Genomic DNA, 24,282 nt, shown 5'->3' on the forward strand with positions numbered 1-24,282 from the left:
AAGTATTTGTTTTGCTCGAAGCCCATTTCTTGACAGGACCTGGAACCGTCATGCTGCGGGACCTGTCACCAAGACAGATCAGACAGGATTTAGTATAGTGGAATAACTCCCAACTATACTTTATTATAGATGTTGGGATATGAAGTGGGTGAACGGAGGAAAACCTAGATGTTAGCAGCACTAAGGCGGTCTAGACGGTACACCGATTGTTGCGCCATTGTTGGTGAAGCACTTTATAATATTTCTCACCACTTAAATGTACTTTACACAGGAGGAGGATTTCCATTCCTGCCTTTGGTTTGTTACAACTTAACCGCCAACAGGTAATCGAATTTACACAGAAAATATTGTTTGTTAAGCAAAAATGCGTACAATTTCATAATAATAATAATTATTTTTACAATTTTATCAGGTGATCATTGATATAATACATTGAGATTAAGAATAAGATAGCTTTTACGTAGAGTAGGGGATAGAGAAGAGGAGAAACTACCCTTGGGGGAATGTTTCAAATTGCAAAGTATCGTGCACTTTTCGGGAATTCCTGGAGAATTGAATCAAAATGTGAGGGAGAACCGACGGATGTTCCATATTCATGGTTGATACTCTTGGACGTTTCAATAATAATTCATATTTGACCAAATTTGTTTTGTTGTTATGAAAGATTATTTAAATTTTTTCAAAAGATATTTCAGCTTTTATTGAAATAATTATCTTAACAATTTTTGATATTTAGGCTGAAAGACATTAGTTAGTTGAAATTTAAGGGCAAAGAAGCAACACAAGATTGTTTTTACCTTAGAATTAAAGCCAATAAACTGAATATTCACTAATAGAACTTTTTAATTTTGCTATCTACGCTTATAAATAGAAATCAACATTTAACAGCAAAAGAAGAATATATTAACTATCTTATCGGTGGCAAAAACATACGCAACTCGAGTAAGAAATCATTGTAGAACAAAAAACATTACATTTGCCATTTTATTATTATAATTCATTTGCATATCTCTTGTCAAGCGTGATACATCCGAATCAGACAAATACTAATAACTTGCATGTATCTATCCCATAGACAGCGCGTCTCCTGGTCCCTGAAAATATAGCTTGAATTGGAATTCAATCAAACACTCCGTCAAATCTTACCTTGAAATTTCTAGATCAAGAACACTTTGCGTAACTGCAGATAGGAAATGCTTCACCTGCTCGGGAGCCCAGTTATTTTGACGCCAAGGATCGATTATTTTTTCAGCGAGCTCCACGAATAGACAACGTAACTCTCGTGTACGATGCAGGTTACACGCTATTGTAATTAAGGCTCGCCAATAAGTTCTAAAATTGACTTCCAACTCGTGGAAACTCCTTTCAAGCAGCAACGGCTTAAGTCGAAGAGATGCCAAGCTAAAATGAAAATGGTCATGGTTACGGAAAATTACAGATGATAAAAAATGCAAATTCTCTTCATTGATTCCTTCCCTTTGTCCGCAAAACAGCAATAGGACTTTCCCGCACATTTCAGATATGATATCAAAATCATACTTGGGGATTTTAACAGCCAAGTAGGGAAGGAGCCTGTATTCAGGCGATACGTTGGCTCCCATAGCTTACACGAAAAAACAAATGATAACGGACTGCGAACTATTCAATTAGCAGGGTCACACGAAATAGTTGTTGGAAGTACCTGGTTTGCGCGGAAAGCGGTCCACAAACATACGTGGGCCTCTCCAGACGGGACCACTTTCAACCAAATTGATCACGTGTTGATCGAACGCCGCCACCTCTCAGCCTTGATGAATGTCAGAACATATAGGGGGGCCAATATAGACTCGGATTACTATCTCGTTGGCATGGTGCTCCGAGCTCGAATAACAATACCACCTAGAATCCCCTCTGACAATCAGGTGAGAGTGAACACTGAAGCCATCCACAACACAACCCTCCGCGACACCTATAAGAGGGAAATGGATGCCGCAATAACCGCAGTCAACAGAGGACCTGGAGATGAAGCATCAACAAATGATCTTCACAATCACCTGAAGAACGTTATCATGGATACGGCCACAAATATACTTGGCCCCAGCCGCAAAAGGAGTCGGAACGGCTGGTTTGACGATGAATGTAAGCTAGCAACGGAACGGAAGAATGCCGCATACCGAGTAATGCTGCATTCTCAAAGAACGCGGGCACGCGCAGAGACTTATCACGAACTCCGTCGAGTGGAGAAGCGACTTCACAGACGGAAAAAGGAAGCCTGGGAGAACCAACAAGTCTGTGAACTAGAAAAGTACAGGGAGCAACTGCACCAGGCGCGCAAGTTTTACCAACAAGTCAGCAGGATGAAGCCTTATACACCTCGATGCTCATCCTACCGAGACAAAGAGAGAAATCTGATTTCCGACCAAATGGGCATATTAGAGCGATGGGTTGAGTACTTTGATGAGTTACTGAACAACCAGAACATCGGCGAGTTGGAGGTCCCGCCAATGGAAGACGACGGACAAATATTGCCACCACCAAGTTTAGGAGAAACAGCCCGTGCAATTCATCGTCTAAAAAATCATAAGTCGCCAGGAGCCGATGGAATTACAGCCGAATTGGTTAAATATGGAGGCGACCAGTTACATCAAGTGGTTCGTCAACTTGTGCTCAAGGTATGGGACAGCGAATCAATGCCTGACGATTGGCAACGAGGCATTATCTATCTCATACATAAAAAGGGAGATATCACGCAGTGCAGCAATTATAGAGGTATCACGTTGCTGAGTACCATCTATAAGATATTGTCCACTATCTTGCTAGGCCGGATAGCCTCATACGCCCAGAACATCATTGGCCCATACCAAAGAGGCTTCACTCCAGGCAAATCAGCAACAGATCAGATTTTGTCTCTGCCGCAAGCGATGGAAAAACTGTTGGAATATGGACAACAGTTGCACCATCTGTTCATCGACTTTAAAGCCGCCTATGATAGCATAGCCAGGGTAAAACTGTACACGGCCATGAGGCCATGAGAGAATTCGGTATCCCGACGAAATTAATAAGACTGACTAGGCTGACCCTGACCAATGTGCGAGGCCAGATAAAAGCAGCAGGATCACTCTCAAGACCATTCGACATCAACAAAGGTCTACGACAAGGGGATGCGCTATCATGCGTCCTCTTTAACCTGGCCCTCGAGAAAGTGATCCGTGATGCCGAGGTAAATGCAAGAGGTACAATCCTTTTCAAGTCCACCCAACTACTGGCCTATGCTGACGATATCGACATCATGGGAAGAACCACCCGAGACGTACAAACTGCCTTCATCCAGATCAAGCAGGCGGCGCGAGATCTTGGGCTACACATCAATGAAGGCAAGACAAAATATATGGTGGCAACGTCAGCACCGAAGACAAATCAACCAACAACATCAAACCGCACTGGTCAAACACAAACACGAAGAAGAATAAGGATAGGAGAATACAACTTTGAGACCGTTGACAATTTCTCCTATCTAGGGTCGAAAATCACAACCGATAACAACTACGATGATGAAATCCGCGCACGGTTGTTGTCAGCCAATAGAGCCTATTTCAAAAAATTGCGAACTCTTGGCCGCGTTCTAGAGAAGAATCCTCCGAAGAATTTTTGGCCCCCTACATGAGGATGGACGATTCCGTAGCCTACACAATGACGAAATCTATGAGCGATACCATGACCGTCCGGTTGTGGATAAAATCGGGGTCAATAGGTTACGGTGGTCGGGTCACCTAATCCGTATGGATGAAGATGATCCCACCCGGAGAGTCTATAAGGGCAATATCTATGGTAGAAAAAGAAGACGAGGCAGACCCTGCCTAAGATGGAGCGATGGCGTGGGCCAGGACGCCAGACAGCTTTTAGGGATATCGAATTGGTGGACCTCGGCGCAAAACCGGGATGTCTGGAGTTCCTTATTAAGGCAGGCCTAGACCGGATACCGGTTGTTGCGCTGTTGATGATGTGTATTTCTTATGTAAATATATTTGAGTGCACAGCTGTTCTGGATGCAGCTGCTTCCGAGCTTTCATGCCAGCGCAGGCAACGACCCGAAGCATAAAGCGCGAAAAACAGACATTTTTATGTTTAATATCTAAAGGTAGACCAAACCTCTCCACTAATACGTCGACGATAAACTTTGGGAAAGTTACATTCAGAGCAAAAACCCCTGGATGGAACGCCTTCTCGAAGATTGAAAAAAATTCACCCGAATATGTGCAATGTCTGGTCGAATTCATGCTACTCAATGGCTAGTGAAAACTGAACATGAAGTTAAAGATCTTTATACGAAGTATTAGGCAGTCCTTTTTTGAAGTTTTTGTGTAAAACAAAACCTTATTAAAACGATATACTATCTGTCAGTTTGCCTTTCACACGCATTTTTCTCTGAAACGGATATAGCGATTGATACCAATGAATGGCGGAAAAGTGGGAACTGTGAACGCTCACACATACACTGAGTCACAGTATTCTCCGTGGAATTTAAGGGGGAGGGTACATGCAAATTCATGTGTAGTATCAAATGAATAGTCTCAGTCAGCACATTTCGAAACCGGTCCTAGTTTTTATATTTGTTGGACCCAACTAGCCAACCGAAAAATCTGAAAAAAATCGATAAGCTACTTCTATATGGTGCCTAGGCTCCGAAACACCACCCATACCTATATCTATTCAAATAAAGTTAATAATAGCATGTTACTATAATTTTTACTAATTGACTGGAAAACCCCTCTTAAGTTCATCCTAGTACCACACAATTGCAGTAATGTAGGCTATGATATATAGCATGATCGTACCAAGTTTGGTGGTAATCGCACTATTACTAGCAAAGTTATAATAGGTAAAAGTTGTCGTTTCTTTACAAATTCAAGACTATGAATGTCAATATCACTCGAAAGTGGATATTCTCACATAATATATGCGTGCTAGGCACTAATGGGAAACACACAAAACTGAAGCGTCCAGCTTTCGGTTTCCCGATTCGTTTGAGTTTTAGATGTTACCACGATTTTTTTTAGCTCTATCTGGAGTGCAATTTTTCGCCCGAAAGTAGAGTTTTTTTTATAAATCGCATTCAGTAAGGGTTTTATCTTTTTTCAATAATTTTTTCCACATTGTATTTAACAGGCTGTACGTGACGTTCTTGTAAGAAAACAAAATATATACAAGTTCATTTACCCCCTTACACTTATGTATTCCTTACGACGCTGTCCGGACTTCAATTTTGCTCACTGTGTGTGGGTCTTTATTACTAATTATATTCCAAGTATTCCCGTTAATTGTGATGTCAACACTACATTTCTATGGTGTTGTTACCTTTTAAATGTAACAAATGCACACGAAATTAATAACTTAGACCCTCTGTAACTCTACTACAAATGGCAACATTTGCACGAAATATTCCAGTATTTTCTGTCAAACAATTATTTATGCTACTTAGTAGTTTAAGGTAAACTTAATGGAAGTCTTCCGGTCAATTTTGAAAATTTGATAATAACTTTATCTAAGCAGACGGAATGCGGTGTAGTTTTAAGGCCTAGATTTCAGGCGCAACATCGTGATTTTTTTTCAGATTTTTCGGCTCGGTAGCTTCTGAAAATGAGCCCTTTCTCATTTTAAGTTTGTACTTTTTGAGCCCTTACTCCCCTACTTTGCAACGAATGTCACAACTAAAATTGGTTTATGAACGCACCAGGCCATATTTAACGGCGAGAACAAAAATGCACCATATGTATGGAGCGCCCCCTTCAAGGGGGAACCTGCTTTAAGAGGTCGAAGAAAAATTCACCTTGTTCACGTCAATCGATTCCTAATATATTTGAGAATATATGCACGTTTCATTCGGTAATGCAATTATAGCATAATCATGCTGATAATAATAAGTACGTACAATTGTATGTATCTAGCGAGTGGAGTTGGTTTCCGTCATTCTATGTCGTAATTATATCCGACGACTTAATTAAGTTTGAAAGTTTTGTTTGAAACGTATTCGTAACCGCGCGGTCAACTAATCAATGCCTATCCGTTTTTCTGTCTGTCACACCGGATTTATTCAGCTGAAGCTGTCATGAAATTTGATGAGAACATGTGGTCTGTGGCATCATTTTGCGTTGAGAACAAGGAGGTTTTTCTTCCATCAAATATAGTCGTGTGGATTACCAAACGAAAGGGCTCGATCAGTATTTTTCAGAACTGATCTTATTTTTGATATTGGGTGAAACACAGTGTAGGGTACGGAAGACCAAAAATGTGTGCCCCAAAAAGTGAAACCGGTCTCATTCTGAGATAGGTTCTTAGACCGAGAATCTGAAAAAAATTCACAACGGTGCATTTATATGAAATCTAGGCACTAGAATCTATAAATATAGGCGATAATATAAACCACAATTCTGGAAAGATTAAACTCGATCTTTTATTAACAAAGTTTCGCATTTCACGTAAGTTATTCCTCTCTAAGATCTGTATGACGTCATAACTACATAAAGTGGACTTATATGAACAACAGGTTCCATGGAGACATTCTGGTTTTTCTTTCTTAGCTTTTTTTAGTTATTTGTATATCAGTATCAATTACTGGCAACGGATATGTGTGTATGTATGCACTAATGAAGTTTGCGAGCAGTGTACAATAAGATGGACATGTGTGCACTTAAGTACCAGTGGTATTTAATTTACGTACATGTGTATGATTTCGAGCACCAAGTTAAGTAGAAATATGTGGAGATCAATTTGTATGAGTACGTATATATGTAGTAGTATACCCAAGGGGATGCCCTGGCGGAAGTAATTCACGATGCAGATGTAAATGCGAGAGACACCATCCTCTTCAAGTCCACCTAACTACTGATTTACATATGTACGGTCAACCTTCATCCAGATCATGACGGCGGCGCGAGATCTCGGGCTGCACATTAACGAAGGCAAGACGAAGCACATGGTGGCAACATCAATGCCAGTAAACCAAAGAACCAACAACATCAAATCGCACTGGTCAAACGAGAAGAAGAAAGACAGGAGATTACAACTTTGAGACCGTTGAAAATTTCTCCTATCTAGGGTCAAAAATTACAACCGATAATAGCTATGACGATGAAATCCGCGCCCGGTTGTTGGCTGCCAACAGAGCCTATTTCAGCTTACAAAAACTGTTCCGCTCGAAACGTCTCATCATAGAATCCAAGCTCTTACTGTACAAGACAATGATCTTGCCAGTCCTCATGTATTCCTCGGAGACTTGGAATTGCGAACTCTTGGTCGCGTTCGAGAGAAGAATCTTGCGAAGAATTTTTGGCCCCCTACATGAGGATGGACTCTACCCTACATAACGACGAAATCTACGAGCGATACCACGACCGTCTGGTTGTGGATAAAATCCGACTCATCAGGTTACGATGGGCGAGTCACTTAATCCGTATGTATGAGGACGATCCAACCCGGGGCAATATTATGGAAAAAAAAGAACTTAAGGACCAGACCCTGCCTGAGATGGGGCGATGGCGTAAGTCAGTAAACCAGACAGCTTTTAGGTATATCAAATTGGTGGCCAATGGCTTCAAATCTTATGAAACAAGGTACAAAAAGATAAAGAGAAACCGAAAAACCTACGGCGGCTGCGTAGAAGAAAGTCCTTTGTCCAAATAAGTAAGCCAGCAAGAAGAGAAGCAAGAGTATATCAACTCAGTAGATATTTGTATCCAGGGATAGCAGATTGACCAATTATAAATGTTAAAACTCAAGCTTTCGAAAAATATTACCTAAATAAAGAATGAAAATAGTTTAAATGCGTTTTTTCACAGAATATGATCATGTGGAGTATCAATCAGTACTTTTCTGTATGTAGTTTTCGAAACTGGCCCAATATTTGACTTTGGCTGAAATGTAGCAGAGTGAGGGCTCAAAATATGACCCTCAAAAAGTGTAACAAGTCTCGTTCTCAGAACCTATTCAACTTGAAAAAAAAAAATCACAGCAGTGTATCTAAATGAGATCTAGGCCACAAAATACATCTCGTTCTGATGTCTGCATAAAGTTAATAACACTATATTAGTATATTTCAGAAATTTAGCCGGAAACCCCCCTTAAGTTCATGTTAGAAGTGCAAAATTTGGTAGCGTTATAAAAGAAATATAAGGCATAATTTTAGAAAGTTTGAAGCAAATCCAACAAAGTGAATTTTGTGCATTCTAAAACGTGTATGACGTCATCATCACATATCAATTCGTCAATACCATAACAAAGTGAGCTCATATGAATGGGGGGTTGCAGGTAGAGATTTCCTTTTAGTTTTTTTAATCATTTATATATTATATTATAGTGCCTAATTCAGGTAGATATATATGTACTTTATATTTACATATGTGCATTTTTATGTACCAAGTTAATCAACTCCGTCATGCTATTAACATAGTATGCTGATTCCAAGCCCAGGTAAAGGAGGAGGGTTTGAGGCAACGTACTCTGTACTACCCTCAGTAAAACAAAAATAAAATGCAGAGATCAGGGAAAGAGATAAATAAAGTATAGTTGGAGTTATTCTACTATGCTAAATCCTACCTGATCTCTCTTGGTGACAGGCCCCGCGACAGGTCGACCAAGAAAATGCATACAGTGTCGTTACAAACATGATCGGATTGAGTCACAAGCCTCGGAGAAATGCTAGCGCGTCCACCTCAGTCGACGCGGCAGGACGGGCCCCGGTCCTGTCAACAAATGGGCAAGGGTTCTTGACGCATGGACGGCGTCAGGACGTAAGCAAGTTAATCCGAACACAACGAACAAAACAAATACGTGTCTGCACGCTAAATGTTGGTACCCTAACTGGAAAGACGGAGGAACTCGCAAGAGCCCTTCGGAAAAGGCGCATTGATATCGGCGCTCTGCAAGAAACCCGATGGTCTGGTGCCAAAAACTGCGACATTGAACGCGAACGCGGTCAAAATGGCTATAAACTCCCTCTCTATTTTGGTAACCCACACACTCAATATGATGTTGGCATTGCCATCTCAGAGGGTTTCCGTGATGCCATTAAAGAAGTCGAACGATTTGATGATCGGCTGATGAAGGTCACCATTATATCAGCTGATCGCACTATTCACTTCTTCACCGCACAGACAGGTCGGCCTGATGCCGAGAAAGATGCCTTCTGGCAACTTCTCAACGAAAAGACTTGTCACGTGCCTGCTGACGATTATATAATCATTGCCGGCGACCTTAATGGTCATGTAGGTGGAAAGGCAGACGGTAGCAGGTGCCATGGGGGAAAGGAGTTCGGAGCGCGCAATGAAGGTGGCGAGGGTATAATCGATTTTGCGGACACCCATGACCTTGTACTTTTGAATACATGGTTCATCAAACGATTGTCTCATCTTCCTACATTTTATAGTGGGAACAGTAAAACGCAAATCAACTATATTCTCATAAGACGCCAACATTTTACCACTGTCACTGATTGCAAAGTTGTTCCCTATGAGAACATCGCACCTCAACATCGTCCGTTGATTGCTGTCCTGCGAATTAAGCCACCGATACTCCCTCGACGATTACCTACCTTGACGTGGTGAGGGAGCTCAGTAAGGAAGATCCTCCAGGAAACGGGAGGTGACACCTGAAGCCAAGCGGTAATCAAAACCCCAAGCCAAGGTGTGACTACCGTGCCGAGGGCTGAATGGTCACAGGGGTTAAGATGTGGCCGTAAACGGTGAACTCTGGGTACCAGGCGACCCCCAGTTTCAACTAGCCTTGTCTCGGCAAAAAGGGGCTCTGCCGAGATCGACTTACTTTCCCCGGAAAAATTGAGGCCATGGCAGCCAATTATGAAAAAATAAAAAAACAAAAACACAAATCTACTAAGCAAACACAAATAAACTTCGGTCGTGACGATCCAACCCCGAGTGAAGGGGCAACCCTGAGCTCATCGATGGAGAACCTGAGTCTAGACTCAGATTCCCCACTTATTCAAGTGGGAACCAATTCAATTGGGACCCAGTCCTTAACGGATGAGCCGATGCAGGCCCCTTCTGTCAGTACTCCTGACCCCAGGCTCCAATCGGCGCCACCTGCTGAGGCTAAAGTCTTGCCCATGGGTAAGCACCTGTCCACGGACAGCAAACTGCCTTCGGGCAAACCGCCTTCGGGCAAACCGCCTTCGGGCAAACAGCCTCCGGGCAAACCGCCTTCGGGCAAACTGCCTCCGGGCAAACCGCCTTCGGGCAAACCGCCTCCGGGCAAACCGCCTTCGGGCAAACCGCCTCCGGGCAACGCACAACCAAAGAGCTGTGCCAAGGTTGAGGGGAAAGGAGCGTTCGGGGCACCTGCGGCTAAGGGGAAACCGAAGCGGCAGCGGTCCTCGGACGATCCTAACTCTTCGACACAAAAGGCGGCAAAGAGGGCTCGGCCGGCAACGGCTAGGCCTTCATTTGCAGCCAAGGCTATCGAAGCCGACGGATGGGTCCTGTATGACGACTCTAATCCATCCGGCTACGATACTGAGCAGTGCGAACAGCTTAGAAGGAAACTCCTCCTAGCTGTAAGGACTGCGTCCGCGCAAGGCATTAAGCTTTGCTTTGAGTCGGTAGGTGTATACCGTAAAATGTTACGGCTGAACTTTGCCGACGAAGACACGAGCGAGTGGCTCAGGCAGTACTGCTCCTCCCTTAACGATGTGTGGGAGGGTGCGCGACTAACCTTGAAAAGGGTCTCTGAGCTGCCATCGATCAAAAAGTGCTTTCTCTGGCTTCCAGAAGAAGAGCGAAATGGTGTCGGGGTTCTGGAACAACTTGGTGTACAGAACAACCTTAACACTTCCACCTGGTTGCTGCTAGGCAGCAAAACAGGAGAGAGAACCGATAGGCCGGGAACTTTTCTCACTATCGGCGTTCCCGAACCTGATGTTAAGATAGTTCGGGAAAAATCGGGTTGCCGGCTCTACTATGGGCTGGGGACCGTCACGTTACAAGTGTCGGCTCCTAAAACCATTGAGGGGGACATGCAGCCCCCGGCATCTACATCTGAAACATAGATGAGGTGCCACATCTCCCAAGTAAATTTGCAGCATTGTAAAGCGGCGACTGCACTTATCAGTCGTCGGATCAATAGCTGCAAGACATTTATATACCTCATACAAGAACCGTGGGTTGTTGGTGGGGCAGTCAGGGGCCTAAACTTCCAACATGCTGACCTATTGTATGCCAATGGAAGCGATCGACCCCGCACCTGCATGGTAGTCTCCAAAGACTTCCAGGCTAACCTGGTTAACGATCTATGTGATGGCGACACCACATCGGCTAAGCTAACCATAAAAAGTCAACAGGGAGATAAAGAGATACTATGGTGCTCTGCATACTTCCCCTACGACGCAGAAGACGTGCCCAGTGGAACATTCATCAGAGCTATCCAATATGCCAAAAGTAGAGGCATGGGGGTAATAGCAGGATGTGATGTCAACGCTCACCACATATGCTGGGGAAGTTCGAACATCAATGCAAGAGGATCGAGACTACTGGAGTATCTAGTAGGAACCGATTTGCAGATCCTAAATGTGGGTAATGAACCCACTTTCTTCAACGTGGTCAGGCGAGAGGTCATCGACATCACGGTGGCATCTCCTGACATCGCGGCTCTGATCGGAGAGTGGAGAGTATCAAACGATGTCACACTCTCGGATCCCAGACGCATTGATTTCGTTATGGGCATGGATCTACCTCCACCCACTCCATTTCGGAATCCGAGGAAGACAGATTGGGTAATGTATCAAACAGAATTGAACGCCCGAGTCACGATCCCTGGGAGGCGCATCAAATCCATTGCTGGAATTGAGAAGACAACCCAGATGATCACAACTAGCATGAGAGAAGCTTTCGAAGAAAGCTGTCCACTCAGAATGCCAAAGAAGGGTAAAACACCATGGTGGAACTCGGATTTGGCAAAACAGAGGAGAACGACAAGGATGCTCCTTAATCGTGCTCTGAAGGGCGAATCAAGCACTAGCTGGAATCGCTATAAAGAGGCACAGAAGGCTCTAAAGAAGAGCATAAGATCGGCCAAACGGTCATCTTGGAGACGCTTTTGCGAAGAGACTAACTCTCTTGAGGCAACCTCAAAGCTGAAGCGGATTCTGGTCAAAGAACGTAGCCAGAAACTGGGTTACTTACGTTTACAGAATGGGAAGTACACAGAAAGCGACGAAGAAACGGCAAATCATTTGCTTGAAGTACACTTCCCAGGCAGCATCCAAAATCTAATCTCGGGGCCAACAGGTGCATACAGCCCTCAGCCGAGAGATTGGAATCTGGCATGCAAAGTAGTATCACTGGAGCGAGTGAAATGGGCATTTAACTCGTTCCACAGATATAAGTCTGCAGGTCCGGATGGCATCATTCCTGCGCTAGTAATAGAAGGAATGGATGCCCTGGGTCGACACATTCGGAATATATATCGGGCATGCCTAGCACACGCTTATATTCCAATTAGATGGCGGGATGTGAAGGTGTTGTTCATTCCCAAACCAGGAAAACCCACCTACACAGACGCAAAAAGCTTTCGACCGATCAGCCTAACGTCCTTTCTGCTAAAAGGACTAGAAAGATTAGTAGATCGGTTCATAAGGGATACACACATTCCTAAATGGCCACTTCACCATAGGCAACACGCCTACCAGAAAGGCAAATCCACGGAGACAGCACTCCATGAACTTACGGCAAAAATTGAAAAGGCGATGTCCGATAAAGAATACGCTTTAGGCGCATTCATGGACATCGAAGGTGCCTTCAATTATGCCTCATTTGCGGCAATTTGTGATGCGGCAAGACAGCATGGAATCGAACCGCTGCTAATCAGTTGGATCCTTCACATGCTAGAGTGGAGGAAAATCCACATATCGGTCGGCCAGAAGTCTATTGAAGCAGGATGTCTCAGGGGCTGCCCACAGGGAGGGGTTCTCTCTCCACTGTTATGGCTCTTGGTGATGGATACCCTGCTGTGGCTCCTGGAGGACAAAAAAGTCTTCGCGCAAGCATTTGCGGACGACCTAGCCGTAATAATTAACGGCAAGTTTGCGGACACAGTATGTGACCGCTTGAGTGCAACTCTGCATGTAATCCACAGCTGGTGCCTCCGCAATGGACTCACGGTGAACGCTAGGAAGACTGGACTAGTTATGTTCACTAAGAATGTCAGGTGGGGCAGCTATACGCTACCCACCTTAGCAGGGGCGGAAATCCAGCTGGCACAAACAGTCAAGTACTTAGGAGTACATTTCGACTCCAAGTTAACGTGGAAGCATCATATCCAGGAACAATACCAGAAATCCTGCAGATTGCTCTGGTGCTGTAGGAATGCGATAGGTAAGACCTGGGGACTTTCACCTAAACGGATATATTGGATGTATACATCCATAATAAAACCCATTTTGATGTATGCATGCATCGTCTGGTGGCCAAGACTGAACTTTGCTAACAGCAGGAAGCTGCTAACGCAGATTCAGAGACTTGGTTGCCTAAGTATTACTGGAGCAATGAGTACTACGCCGACTGCGGCACTTGAAGCCATCCTAAATTTACCCCCCATCCACTTGGAGGTGAAACGGAAAGCAGCAAACGACGCATATAGGCTCGATACCATTGGGGCGTGGAAAGGCGGCCAATCCAACGGGCATGCGTCTATATGGAAATTCCTTGAAAAACATCCGGTAGCCCTGATGCCGACCGATCATATGATTTCCAGATTCGTCTTTGAAAAGACATACACTGTCGTAATCACCGAAAGAGAAGAATGGTCGACAAGTGGCCATGAGTCTTTTCAGATTACAGACCTAATAATCTTCACCGACGGGTCAGTCACGGAGGATGGATCGGGTGCAGGCGTGTTCTCGGAGAATCCGATTATAGAACTGGCCCGACCCCTCGGAAAAATGACGACCATATTCCAGGCGGAGATATATGCCATTTCATTGGCAGCAGAAGAATGTCTGCGACAAAAATGGAGGGGTCGCACCATTCGAATCTGTTCCGACAGTCGGGCGGCATTATCAGCACTAGATGGCAACAACATATCAAGCCAGTTGGTGTGGAGTTGTCGTCAGGTGCTGCTGAAACTTGGCCGACTGAACGAAACATTCCTAATGTGGGTGCCGGGGCACTCTAACATCGCCGGTAATGAGGGGGCTGATAGACTGGCTCGCCGAGGGTCTGGATCCACAATGGTGGGCCCAGAACCAGCTCTTGGAATCCGACCATCTACTGTCAAGTCTACTCTGAAAGGTGAAATTGCAAGGATTCACGCAACCGAGTGGAGAAATTTGGACTCTTGCCGGCAAGCGAAAATCCTTGTAAAGGAGCCTAGGGCCACTAGAGCGGCATTTTTGTTGTCCCTTAAGAAGTGGGACATGAAAACCCTAGTAGGGCTTTTGACGGGACACTGCCCCTTAAACTACCATATGGAAAAGATTGGGGTAGTGGTTTCGGCTGTGTGCAGCCAATGTGAGGAGGAGGAGGAAACTGCCCTGCACTTTTTATGCAGCTGCCCGGCATCCTCAGATCTCAGACGAAGACACCTTGGCAAGGTTTTCTTCAATGAAGAATCTGCACACTCTCTGCCTCTTGAGAATGTTCTCAGATTCGCTAAAGCCTGCGAACACCGTAGGCAGGAAGCCATTGAATAGGCAACTTACGGGGATAGTACAATGGGCCTAATAATGGCCTGAGTGCTCGGAGCTGCGGCTCCCCCCATTTAACTAAACTAAACTAAAAGCCACCGATAGAACAGCGAGAGGAACGCACTGGCCCGCGACGCATTAAATGATGGCGATTTGGTGAGAAGAAAGAAGAAACGATCTCACTCACTTACCGACCATCACGAATGTCGAAGAATCATGGAAATGAAAGACACGATCCACAAAGCGGCCTCTGCAACCCTTGAGGTCACCAAGCCGGGTAAGCGGTACATCAACCGAGATACTTGGCTTTGGAACGATGATGTTGAAATGAAGGTCCGTGAAAAGAAACGCCTCTACCACAAATTTCTCGACGGTAAAACACTCACACAATCATTGCCGACATTTGGAGCAGTTCCACTAGTCAGCGCAACTGAAGTCGAGGAGGCAATAAAACAAATGAAGTCGGGGAAAGCAACAGGACCTGACGACATCGCATCTGAGCTCTGGAAAGCGAAGAGCTGGGACCGAACACTGTGCTTCAGTGAATTATGTAACCGGGTTATTCAGGAAGGAAGAATACCATCTGACTGGCAACAAAGTACCACTGTTCCAATTTGGAATAAGAAAGATAATCCAGCAGAATGTTCAAATTACCGTCCGATCCGATTACTTTCCCATACCATGAAGATTTTTGAACGCATTCTTGACAACCGTATTCGCGAAATCGTCGAAATAATCGTGAATCAAGCCGGATTTGTCTCGTGTCTCTGTTGGTGTTCATCAAGGAAGCGCCCTCTCACCACTCCTCTTTGTTCTTGTTATGGACACCGTCACACGGGATATCCAACGTCCGGGCCCTACACACTGCTTTATGCAGATGATGTTTTCCTAGCATCTGATAGCAAAAATCATCTCAAGCAACTTGTTCAAAAATGAAATGATTGGCTCATGCAACAGGGCCTCTGATTGTATTTAAACAAAAATGAATTTTTGACGACCGATCCCCATGAAACAGGCACAATCACTGTCAGCGGTAGTGATCTGCCCAGAACTGAGCGATTTAAATACCTCGGGTCAATGCTATCAGCCAATGGAGAACTGCGTTATGAAATTGCTTCACGCATTAACGCAACCTGGGTGAAGTGGCGTTCCACAACTGGCGTTCTTTGTGATCGACGTATCAACGAACGTCTCAAATCTAAAATTAACCGCAATGTCGTCCGTCCAGTCGCTTTCTATGGTTCAGAGTGTTAGCCGACTATAAAAGACAATGAACGGCGTCTTGCAGTAATGAAGACGAAGATGCTACGTTGGACTAGTGGCGTCACACGTTTAGATCACATCCGAAATGAGGATATCCGCGATCGTTATGGGGTTACACCGATCGTGAAAAGTTGCGAGAGAGGCGTCTTCGATGGTATGGTCACGCAATTCGTGCCAACGAGAATTCACTTGCCAAGATTGGTCTCAACATCGAAGTCGATGGTAAACAACCAAATAGCAGAACAAACAACGGTGGCTTGATACGCTAGATGGGGATTTAAAGCCTCGAGATTGTACCCAAATCAGGCATTCGATAGAGCCAAATGGAGAAGCCAATCACAACGAGCCGAACGAACGGGAACGAGCCGAACGAACGAGAACGGGACAAAGGCTGAAGAAAAAGAAGATGTACGAAGTTAATCGAAAATAGGTGTACGATCAATTTATATAGATGCATATAGAATACAGTATTCAGTAATAGCCAATGGTTGTTTGTTTAGGATGAGCCTAATATCTAAGTCTGTAACATGTACGTATATCTTGTAATTTGAAAAAAAATATGAAGAAATATTTTGGGTTTTGAGTCATATACGAATGGAAAAATGTGCGTAGAAAATTTTTCACATAAGATTAACAAAAAACCTTTATACCCGAAGCGCCAGAACAGAACGAAAGAACATCTGACGGAGTTGTTTTCAACGGAGGAAGGAGAACCGAATAACCAACGTTTATGGAAAGTTATGCTCGATATTGAATGTAGATGAGGCAAAGGAAGAATTACAAAGAAAAATCAACAAGATAAGTATCCTCAAGTTCAATAAAAATTGGACGGAGTCGGTGAAAATCGCAGAAAATTGCATCTACCCTACTCTTTTCGGCGCCTGCGATGTATGTAGTTGCCAATGGAACCTACAAGCAATGCAACGTAGCCTGTGAGCCAGGTGGACTTTGTGTGAAGTCTTCCACAAAGTCCACCTGGCTTAACTTCATTTAGTTTCGCTAACTGAAAGCACGACCAGGAAGTATAAATATTTGAAGTCTGTCATTAATAGTCTGCATAAAGACTACTTTCTCAGTCTATACTCATTAAATTGGGAGACATGTGCAGATTCTTTTGCAACTGACAACGCAATCGTATATGAAGGGGAAGAGTTAAAATAAACATGCAAATGGCCATTCGATCACAGTACAAATCATGGCCAATATACGATCATCAAAGGCATCTCAACTACCGATGAATATTTGTTTCTTATAGTTACGATGCTACTGAAATTGGCGGAAAAGTAGTGTGGGTAAATCCGCGTCTATTTTCTATCATTTACAGCCGCTTTATAAAATTTATCTTCCAAAAAGAAAATGCAAACATAGTGCAAGTTGTAGAAAAGAGAAGAAAAACAACCAAACAAAGATATTGAACTTCATTTAGTACATTTTGCTGGATGGTAAAATAGTGAATAGTTTTGTCTGACACAAATGCCATTAAGTGTTATATATGGTGAGGAGCAAACTCGTTTCGGTTTACCATTCCTGTCCAGTTGATGTAGGTCTTTTGGATGTATTCTAGACAAGAACTACAAACTGCCTACAAAAAAGTGATGAGTTCAAAGAAGATAGGAAAGCGATAAATACATACTTCTGCGAAAACCATGCATTTTCAACTCTATTTTGGGAAAAAAACACAAACAACTTAACGGCGGATACCAGGCGACTGAGCTGTCCCCTGAATCAAAGGGAGATAATCTCCGGCGAGCACAATTTCAATTCGGAACACAATTCGGTGAAGGAAAAGCTACAAGCCTGTTGAAAATTAACTCCAGATTGCAAAACCAATGCAAATAAATCAAATACCCGATCGTTTCCATTTTCGATCACATTTCCCATACATTCAATGCACTGTGCGGCACTGTCCATGCCGACTAAATGTTGTTTGCCTTTGAATTGATTTGCTGATTCCAATTAGATTTCCTTTTATACTAAACCTTAAAGACTGTCTTTAATAAGATACTTTAAAGGCGGACTCACTATTGATTTAAAATTCGTCTATCATTTTTTTCCGCTAATTCAAAATTCGGCACATTCGGCTTCATATGTGTGTATGTCACTTGTTAATCCCTTCGTGGCGTATAAGATATCCACATAATCTCTTTTTCATGTTGCGTTTCTATCCTTTAATTTTCAATTTCAAACTTATTTCCAGTGAGACTACACTTCGTTTTCATTATCAACCTACTAAATTCTGTGCATGTGAAAGCCTAAAACAGTGGGAGAACGCAAAGACAATAATGAGACGAAGAACAATTCCATACATTTTTCTTCTGTGATCCACAAGGCATTTATAGATCCATAGCGAAAACTGTCAGCTACACGGCACTATTACAACTACTAACCCTTGCATTCCAGTATTATTTTGATTGTTACGCACTAACGCAGATTTCCGGTCCGGAGGAGAAGGGGGTTTTCTATGAGCAACTGAACGCAATCCAGGAATCTTGAACATGACATTGTGACTTGCCAAGGTGGGCTCTGAAAACACTTTACTCAGACATGTGATGAGGAAACAGGGTCTTGACGACCGTAACAGTAATGATAAAAGGTTTCCGATTGGTGACACATTGTTCCAGCAAGAGCTTGCAAAAAGGTTAGTTGAGCTATAACTAACCGACAACGTAGAAGTAATCATCGACCAGCAGTAAAAGTTGCCCTTTGAAAGTACGTAGCAAGGGGGGCGCTAATTCGTCCTCAAAAAGGATCATCATCTGATAGTCGCTTGTGTGTTTCGGCTACCGCTTCTCGCGGAATTTGAATAGTAAGAGAGCTACGTCGTAACCCCTTAAGTGATCCAGCTAACGCTCGAAAGTGGCTGACAGCTGATGGGACGGCAGATGCCTTTAATAGTCCGCCTGAGAATCTTTACCAGCACTGAGTCTCTAAAAATGCTCTTTTCTCGGGCGCTACTCAGATCGTCATCGTCATTCCTAAGGGCACAGGATCTGGGTGACTGCGGAATCGGTCAACCAAATAGATTGAAAGTTCTATTGATCGGTGACGAGCATGACGCGCTCGAGTTCCAATACCTGGCAAAGTGTATGCCGTAACAGAAGATTTCTTGTGGCGCCGATCAGGGAAGTAAAAGCTGCCGCAGATAGCTACGGATGACTAGCAGGTGATCGCAAATCTTCCGATGGTTCTATGGGAGAAGTGAACAAAATAAAGCTACTCATCGTTGCACTGCTCGAAGAAAAGAAATGATCGATATGATTCTGATAAAGGAAAATATCTTGAGAGCGACAATGGGAGAGTTATTTGGGGACTCCCCCACGCCACAACAATAATAGCTTAAATCATTCTAGAAAGTATCAAAGAGCATCGGGAAGGCGTGATCGCCAGGGAACAGGCTGGTTTCCGCTGTTGCTGCTCCTGCCTTGACCCCTTTAACACTTTGTGGGTTTTTTTTGGAACAGTGCCAGGAATCCAAGTCTCCGCTTCATAGATTCCGAGAAAGATTTTGACAGCTTGTATGTGGAGTGCTCTTCACAGAAATGGCATCCCGGTCAAACTAATAGCAATTATCAGAGTGACATGTCAGGGTTGCATCCAGCTACCATTTTTTTTATTATCGGTGAATTTCTTGATGCTGCCTTGTCCGAAAGACATGGAGGAGTGCATGGAGTGTCATGGTCATCTTTCCTCAAATATCTCAACGATACTGACACGTGCTGGCTCTCTCACAGAGCCATAGACCCTCACAAAATCGCTGTGGATTTGGAGAAGGGGCGACGGTTATCAGTCTAACGAATTATCGCATTCTTCCTATCTGTATAAAAGGACATCGAGGGCGTAGATAAATGTGTGTATCTCGAGAAAACGGCGACACAGAACTGGATCTCGATTGACGCATTAACAGCACTAGATCCGCTTTTGCTGGTTTGCCTAAAATCTAGAAATGGGGTTAATTCAACCTTAAGATCAACCTGAGACTGTCCCGTTATAATTCCCTTTCTAAGCTGCTACGCTCATTTGTCTGCGTCGTACCTAACCTAATAAAATTTCAAACAAAGAACTTCATCGGCGCACAGGCTAGTTACCCGAGAGCGTATTGATCTGAACGTGGAAGCAGCAGCGGATGGCAAGGGCAACATCCACATTGAATGGCTTAGCCAGAATCCCCTATCCCAAGACAGCCGACACATGATGCAGAATAGTAGAAGAATATAGCAAGCTACTCGGGAAGTCCTGGAGGCAAACTGCCAGCCATGGAGCGTAGGCGTGGTTGCCACGCTATGACCCATTCACTGAATTGTGCCAGAAGCAGCACTGAATCTCTCAAAATTCCTTTGGGCCTTGACATGTAATATTGCATGATTGCAATCCATTGAAATCAGAGATTTTCAATGACAATGAGTTGTCTTATAACAATGGAACGGCACTTACTGTTTTATTTCCCTTTCTTTATCCAGGAGGGCTCTCAGCTCCCTCAAGTCGAGCAGAAACTCTTTGTCCATCTCCGTGTCATAGTACTCCGGGCCGGAGTGCTGGTAAGTGTACGTCCAAAAGGTCATAACCGCCTGTGAGCAATCGAAGAAATCAGCGAAAGACAGATACTGGAGTCTGCGCTTGGAGGTTTCGAACCGCAGGCATGCCAAGAACACTACAGATGCGTACCTCCTGGGGGAAATCAGTGAATTTATTCGTTCACCATCAAAACCTCGCAGACTTACTTCGCAAGATCCTCGGGGAGGAGGAAATTCTGCCTGATGTTGTTGGTTATGTTGCCGGGTAGCTCCTCCACGGCCTTGAAAATCCGCTTCACATTGTCGAATTGACGCCTGCGCCGAAACGATCACTGGTTAATTGTTCAAACGAGCTAAATTTAGCTTTTACCTGCATGACTTCAGCCTTGCCCCTGTTTTGTCTGCCACCTCGTCCAAATCCTTCCGGTAGCGCGATGTCAGCTTCTTGCCCAGGATCTCCCTCGCCACACTATCGTCCAGCGAGTAATATCTAAATGCAAATTGATGGAATCATTGAGAAATTGTTGAAAACATATCGCAGCCCACAAACTTTTCAATGAGCAACGAACGTGTTTGCGGCTCCAGCTGGAACAGCGGTTGCTCCATCAGCTTCGTAGGTGTGTAGAGCAGGCGCTCGATCAAGGAGTAGGTCCGATACTGGTCCAGGACGTCAGACGCGAAGAGTTCTAGCGGAGCGCCCATGAAGGTGTCGAAGCCCCTCTGCTTGAGCAGCGCCACTGATTCGCTTGCTGTGAATAAGGAGTCGACATTATTGGCGTCTGGAGCAACCTCGGCATACTCACTCGAATATCCTTCTATCCATAACTGGTATATGTCGGGATCAACTATTGTATAGTTGCTTATGAAGACGTCAACCTCGGCGAGCATCACAAATACTTACCTACGGGAGAAATGTCAGAGTCAGCACAGACTGTTTTCGAAGTGGCAGCACCATCTCGTGTTCAGTACTATAAAGTGCGGTTTGTCCGCTGAATATGGAAAGTGGAGACGGGGAACCCCCGTATTCGATATGGGAAATTGTCAGGTTTTCTGTTTTTGAAGAAACTTGATTTGTTTCATGTCTCATAGAAATAAAGAAAGTATCCAAAGAGAGCAAACGTGAATTTTGGGTAGTTATTTAGAAAAGCAGTTCTTACCTAATCTAAATGATTTTCAAAAATGTTGTGCAGGTCATCGCCCAGATCCGTTATTATATACTGCGAAAATACAGTAAACCCGGAATCCGTCCTAAAAAATACTTAAGTGATGAGACAGCGAGTAAAAGAAGTTGAATATATATATTTTCTTTTAGAAAACGTATACAGTACGAAGAAAATTCAGAGCAAGAGAAATGTTATGTTGTAGAGTTCTGGCGGCGCGGACCAGCGCAGGGAAATCGTTTTTTTTTAAACATAAAAGACGTACCAAGCCAATGACCCGAAACATAAAGCATGAAAAACACGCATTTGGTTATTAGTAAATTGTCCGAAGGTAGATGAAACCCCTTCGCAATTCTTTGATTGCAATATTATTGAGAACTTGCGAAATTCGCTTCGCGAAAGTTCCATTTCGAGCAAAAAGCCCTTGAAGGAACGTCTTCTCAAAGAATTAAAAAAAAGTCCAGCCTAATAACATATGTCCACCGTCTGGTTGAATCCATGCAACTGACCAGTGAAAGCTATACATGAAGTTAAAAAACTTTATAAAAAGTACTAATTAGTCATCTTTGAGTTTTACATGCCATTATCACGATTTATTAGCTCCGTTCGGATTTCCATTTACCAAAGTAGAGTTTCCTTTCTCTCTCATTAAGAAAGTTTTTGCGATAAGGGATTGATCATTCCGTGGACCGCAACCGTGGAAGTATGTTGCTTTCCATCGCTTCAATCCCCCATCAAATGGATGGCGGACTTAGGAATCCTTCGATCCTTAAACAAAAGTCTTTCATATTCTTATTCCAGGAGAAGCAGTTAGTCCATATTTTTTTCATCCTGAATTTTGTACATTTTCCCATAAATTGACTTATTATTTTGTTGCATTTAACAATTGAAGTTAATAATATTTAAAAGAATAGAACTGAGTAATTTTACATTCAAAAATATGTTTATAAAATGAATAAATGCAATGAATAAATAATGAGTAAAATTTACTTATGCCGATTATTTTTTCTAACACTTTACATATTCGAGAGAGAGAGACTCTTTGGGCTAGAAAAATAGGTAGGACTGAACAACAGGTAAAAAAAAATATCAAATAAAATGAAGCGCCCAAAAATATTAACCTATCTAACGGAGTAAGGCGAGTTTGATGGGTAGGTGTTTCTCACATCACAGAAACACCAGCTGCGAGTTTCTAGGGCTGGTAAAACTCCAAGCGAGCTGTTGTTGTATTATACATGCACATCCATTTTTTAGATGCACATATGCACCTATATCTAAGGCATTTACACCATTTCCTCTTCACATTGGTATCCGATTGGATTTTACCTAATACTAGCACTAAGTGTCAAGCTTTTAGACTTGGACGATCCTACCTACTTAAAACATAAAGGGGCGCTAGTGGTGGTGGCCGGTGATAGACTAATGAGAGAATCCGACAAGAATGATATACTTCTGCATGGTTTGAACCACACTGTGTCCCAGGACATTAAGGGAGACCCTGAGGGATTTTGGTAGAATACCTGTAGCTGACAATATTATGGGAACTACAACTACCCGCTCGAAACGGCTTTCTCGAGCCATAGTTCACCTTCTTTCGTTCAATCTTGCTATTATGAGGGATAGCAACTTCAATAATATACGCGGAGCGACCCGTCTTGACAATTAACAGCACGTCAAGCTTGTTGCGGGATATGTAGCGATCAGTTAGAACTTGCCGGTCCCAATACATGCTGTAAGCAGAACTATCAAGTACTGCCTGCCGTTCATATCGGTAAACCGGACATGTCCCTGTGATCAGCCCATGTTTATATACAAGGTTTTGATGGATAACCTTAGATACAGCATTATGCCTGATGGTATATTGCACCAGTGCACCATTTATGGATCCGCTTTTTGTCTGACTTCATCCCACTCAGAGGATTGATAGATCGGTCCTTCAAGTTGAGTGGAGTTAGCCCAGAGTTTGCCTTACAAACAGCCGCATGCAAGGGACTCACCTGCACTTTGCTGTAAAAATAAGCGCGCAGCGAATCAACTTGGTGGTGATGTTGTGCCGCTACGCCAATCACGCCCCTACCTTCGATGTCACGAGGTAGGTTCATCCGCTTCATGGCAGAGTTTGGATGGTGCATTTGGAATTTGGACATAGTAGTCCGTATCCGTTGCTGGACGTTTACCAGATCGGTCTTCGTCCACGGCAATATTCCAAATGTATAAGCCAGTGAAGGGATAGCGAATACATTCAATGCGTTTATATTATTCTTCCCCAAGAGATACGATTTGACCACCAGCTTTACACGTCGCAGGAATTCGAGCAGCAGAACATCCTTCAGACCACCAGCTCGAGCATGGGTTCCTTGCAGAATTCCTAGATATTTGTAGAAGTCTGTCTCGGTCATAGCATCGATGTGAAGGTCACCAATGCTATGTCCGGCATTCGCTCGTGATGACCTTTGGGGGTAGCTTGGATTCGACAAGTGTCCATGCGAATATCACGACTAAACATGTCCACTATTCGCAGACTTCTAAGGTGGTCGCCTATACCAGCATACAACTTGATATCATCTAAGTACATCAAGTGTGTCTGCTAGCACTAAGCGCGTAGGCCATGTTTTATTGTAAAACCATGCCCTCTAGCATCACTCAATAGTTATGAAAGGGGGACTCAACGAACCCCCTG

At 43.6% G+C, this 24,282-nt stretch overlaps 1 protein-coding gene across 1 annotated transcript; it reads right to left on the reverse strand.

Moving 5' to 3' along the window:
- Positions 1-825: 825 nt before the first annotated feature.
- On the reverse strand, positions 826-21,403 carry LOC119649929 (acidic fibroblast growth factor intracellular-binding protein). The gene is made up of 7 exons (XM_038052348.1): positions 21,246-21,403; positions 20,993-21,191; positions 20,813-20,932; positions 20,650-20,757; positions 20,363-20,596; positions 1,147-1,401; positions 826-1,094 (listed from the first exon to the last, which is right to left on the reverse strand). The coding sequence occupies exons 1-7, from the start codon at positions 21,328-21,330 to the stop codon at positions 1,016-1,018; spliced, it is 1,080 nt and encodes a 359-aa protein (XP_037908276.1). The 5' UTR covers positions 21,331-21,403; the 3' UTR covers positions 826-1,015.
- Between the last annotated feature and the right edge of the window lie 2,879 nt (positions 21,404-24,282).

This window comes from Hermetia illucens, chromosome 2 (genome assembly GCF_905115235.1).
Source record: "Hermetia illucens chromosome 2, iHerIll2.2.curated.20191125, whole genome shotgun sequence".
Lineage (NCBI taxonomy): Eukaryota > Metazoa > Arthropoda > Insecta > Diptera > Stratiomyidae > Hermetia > Hermetia illucens.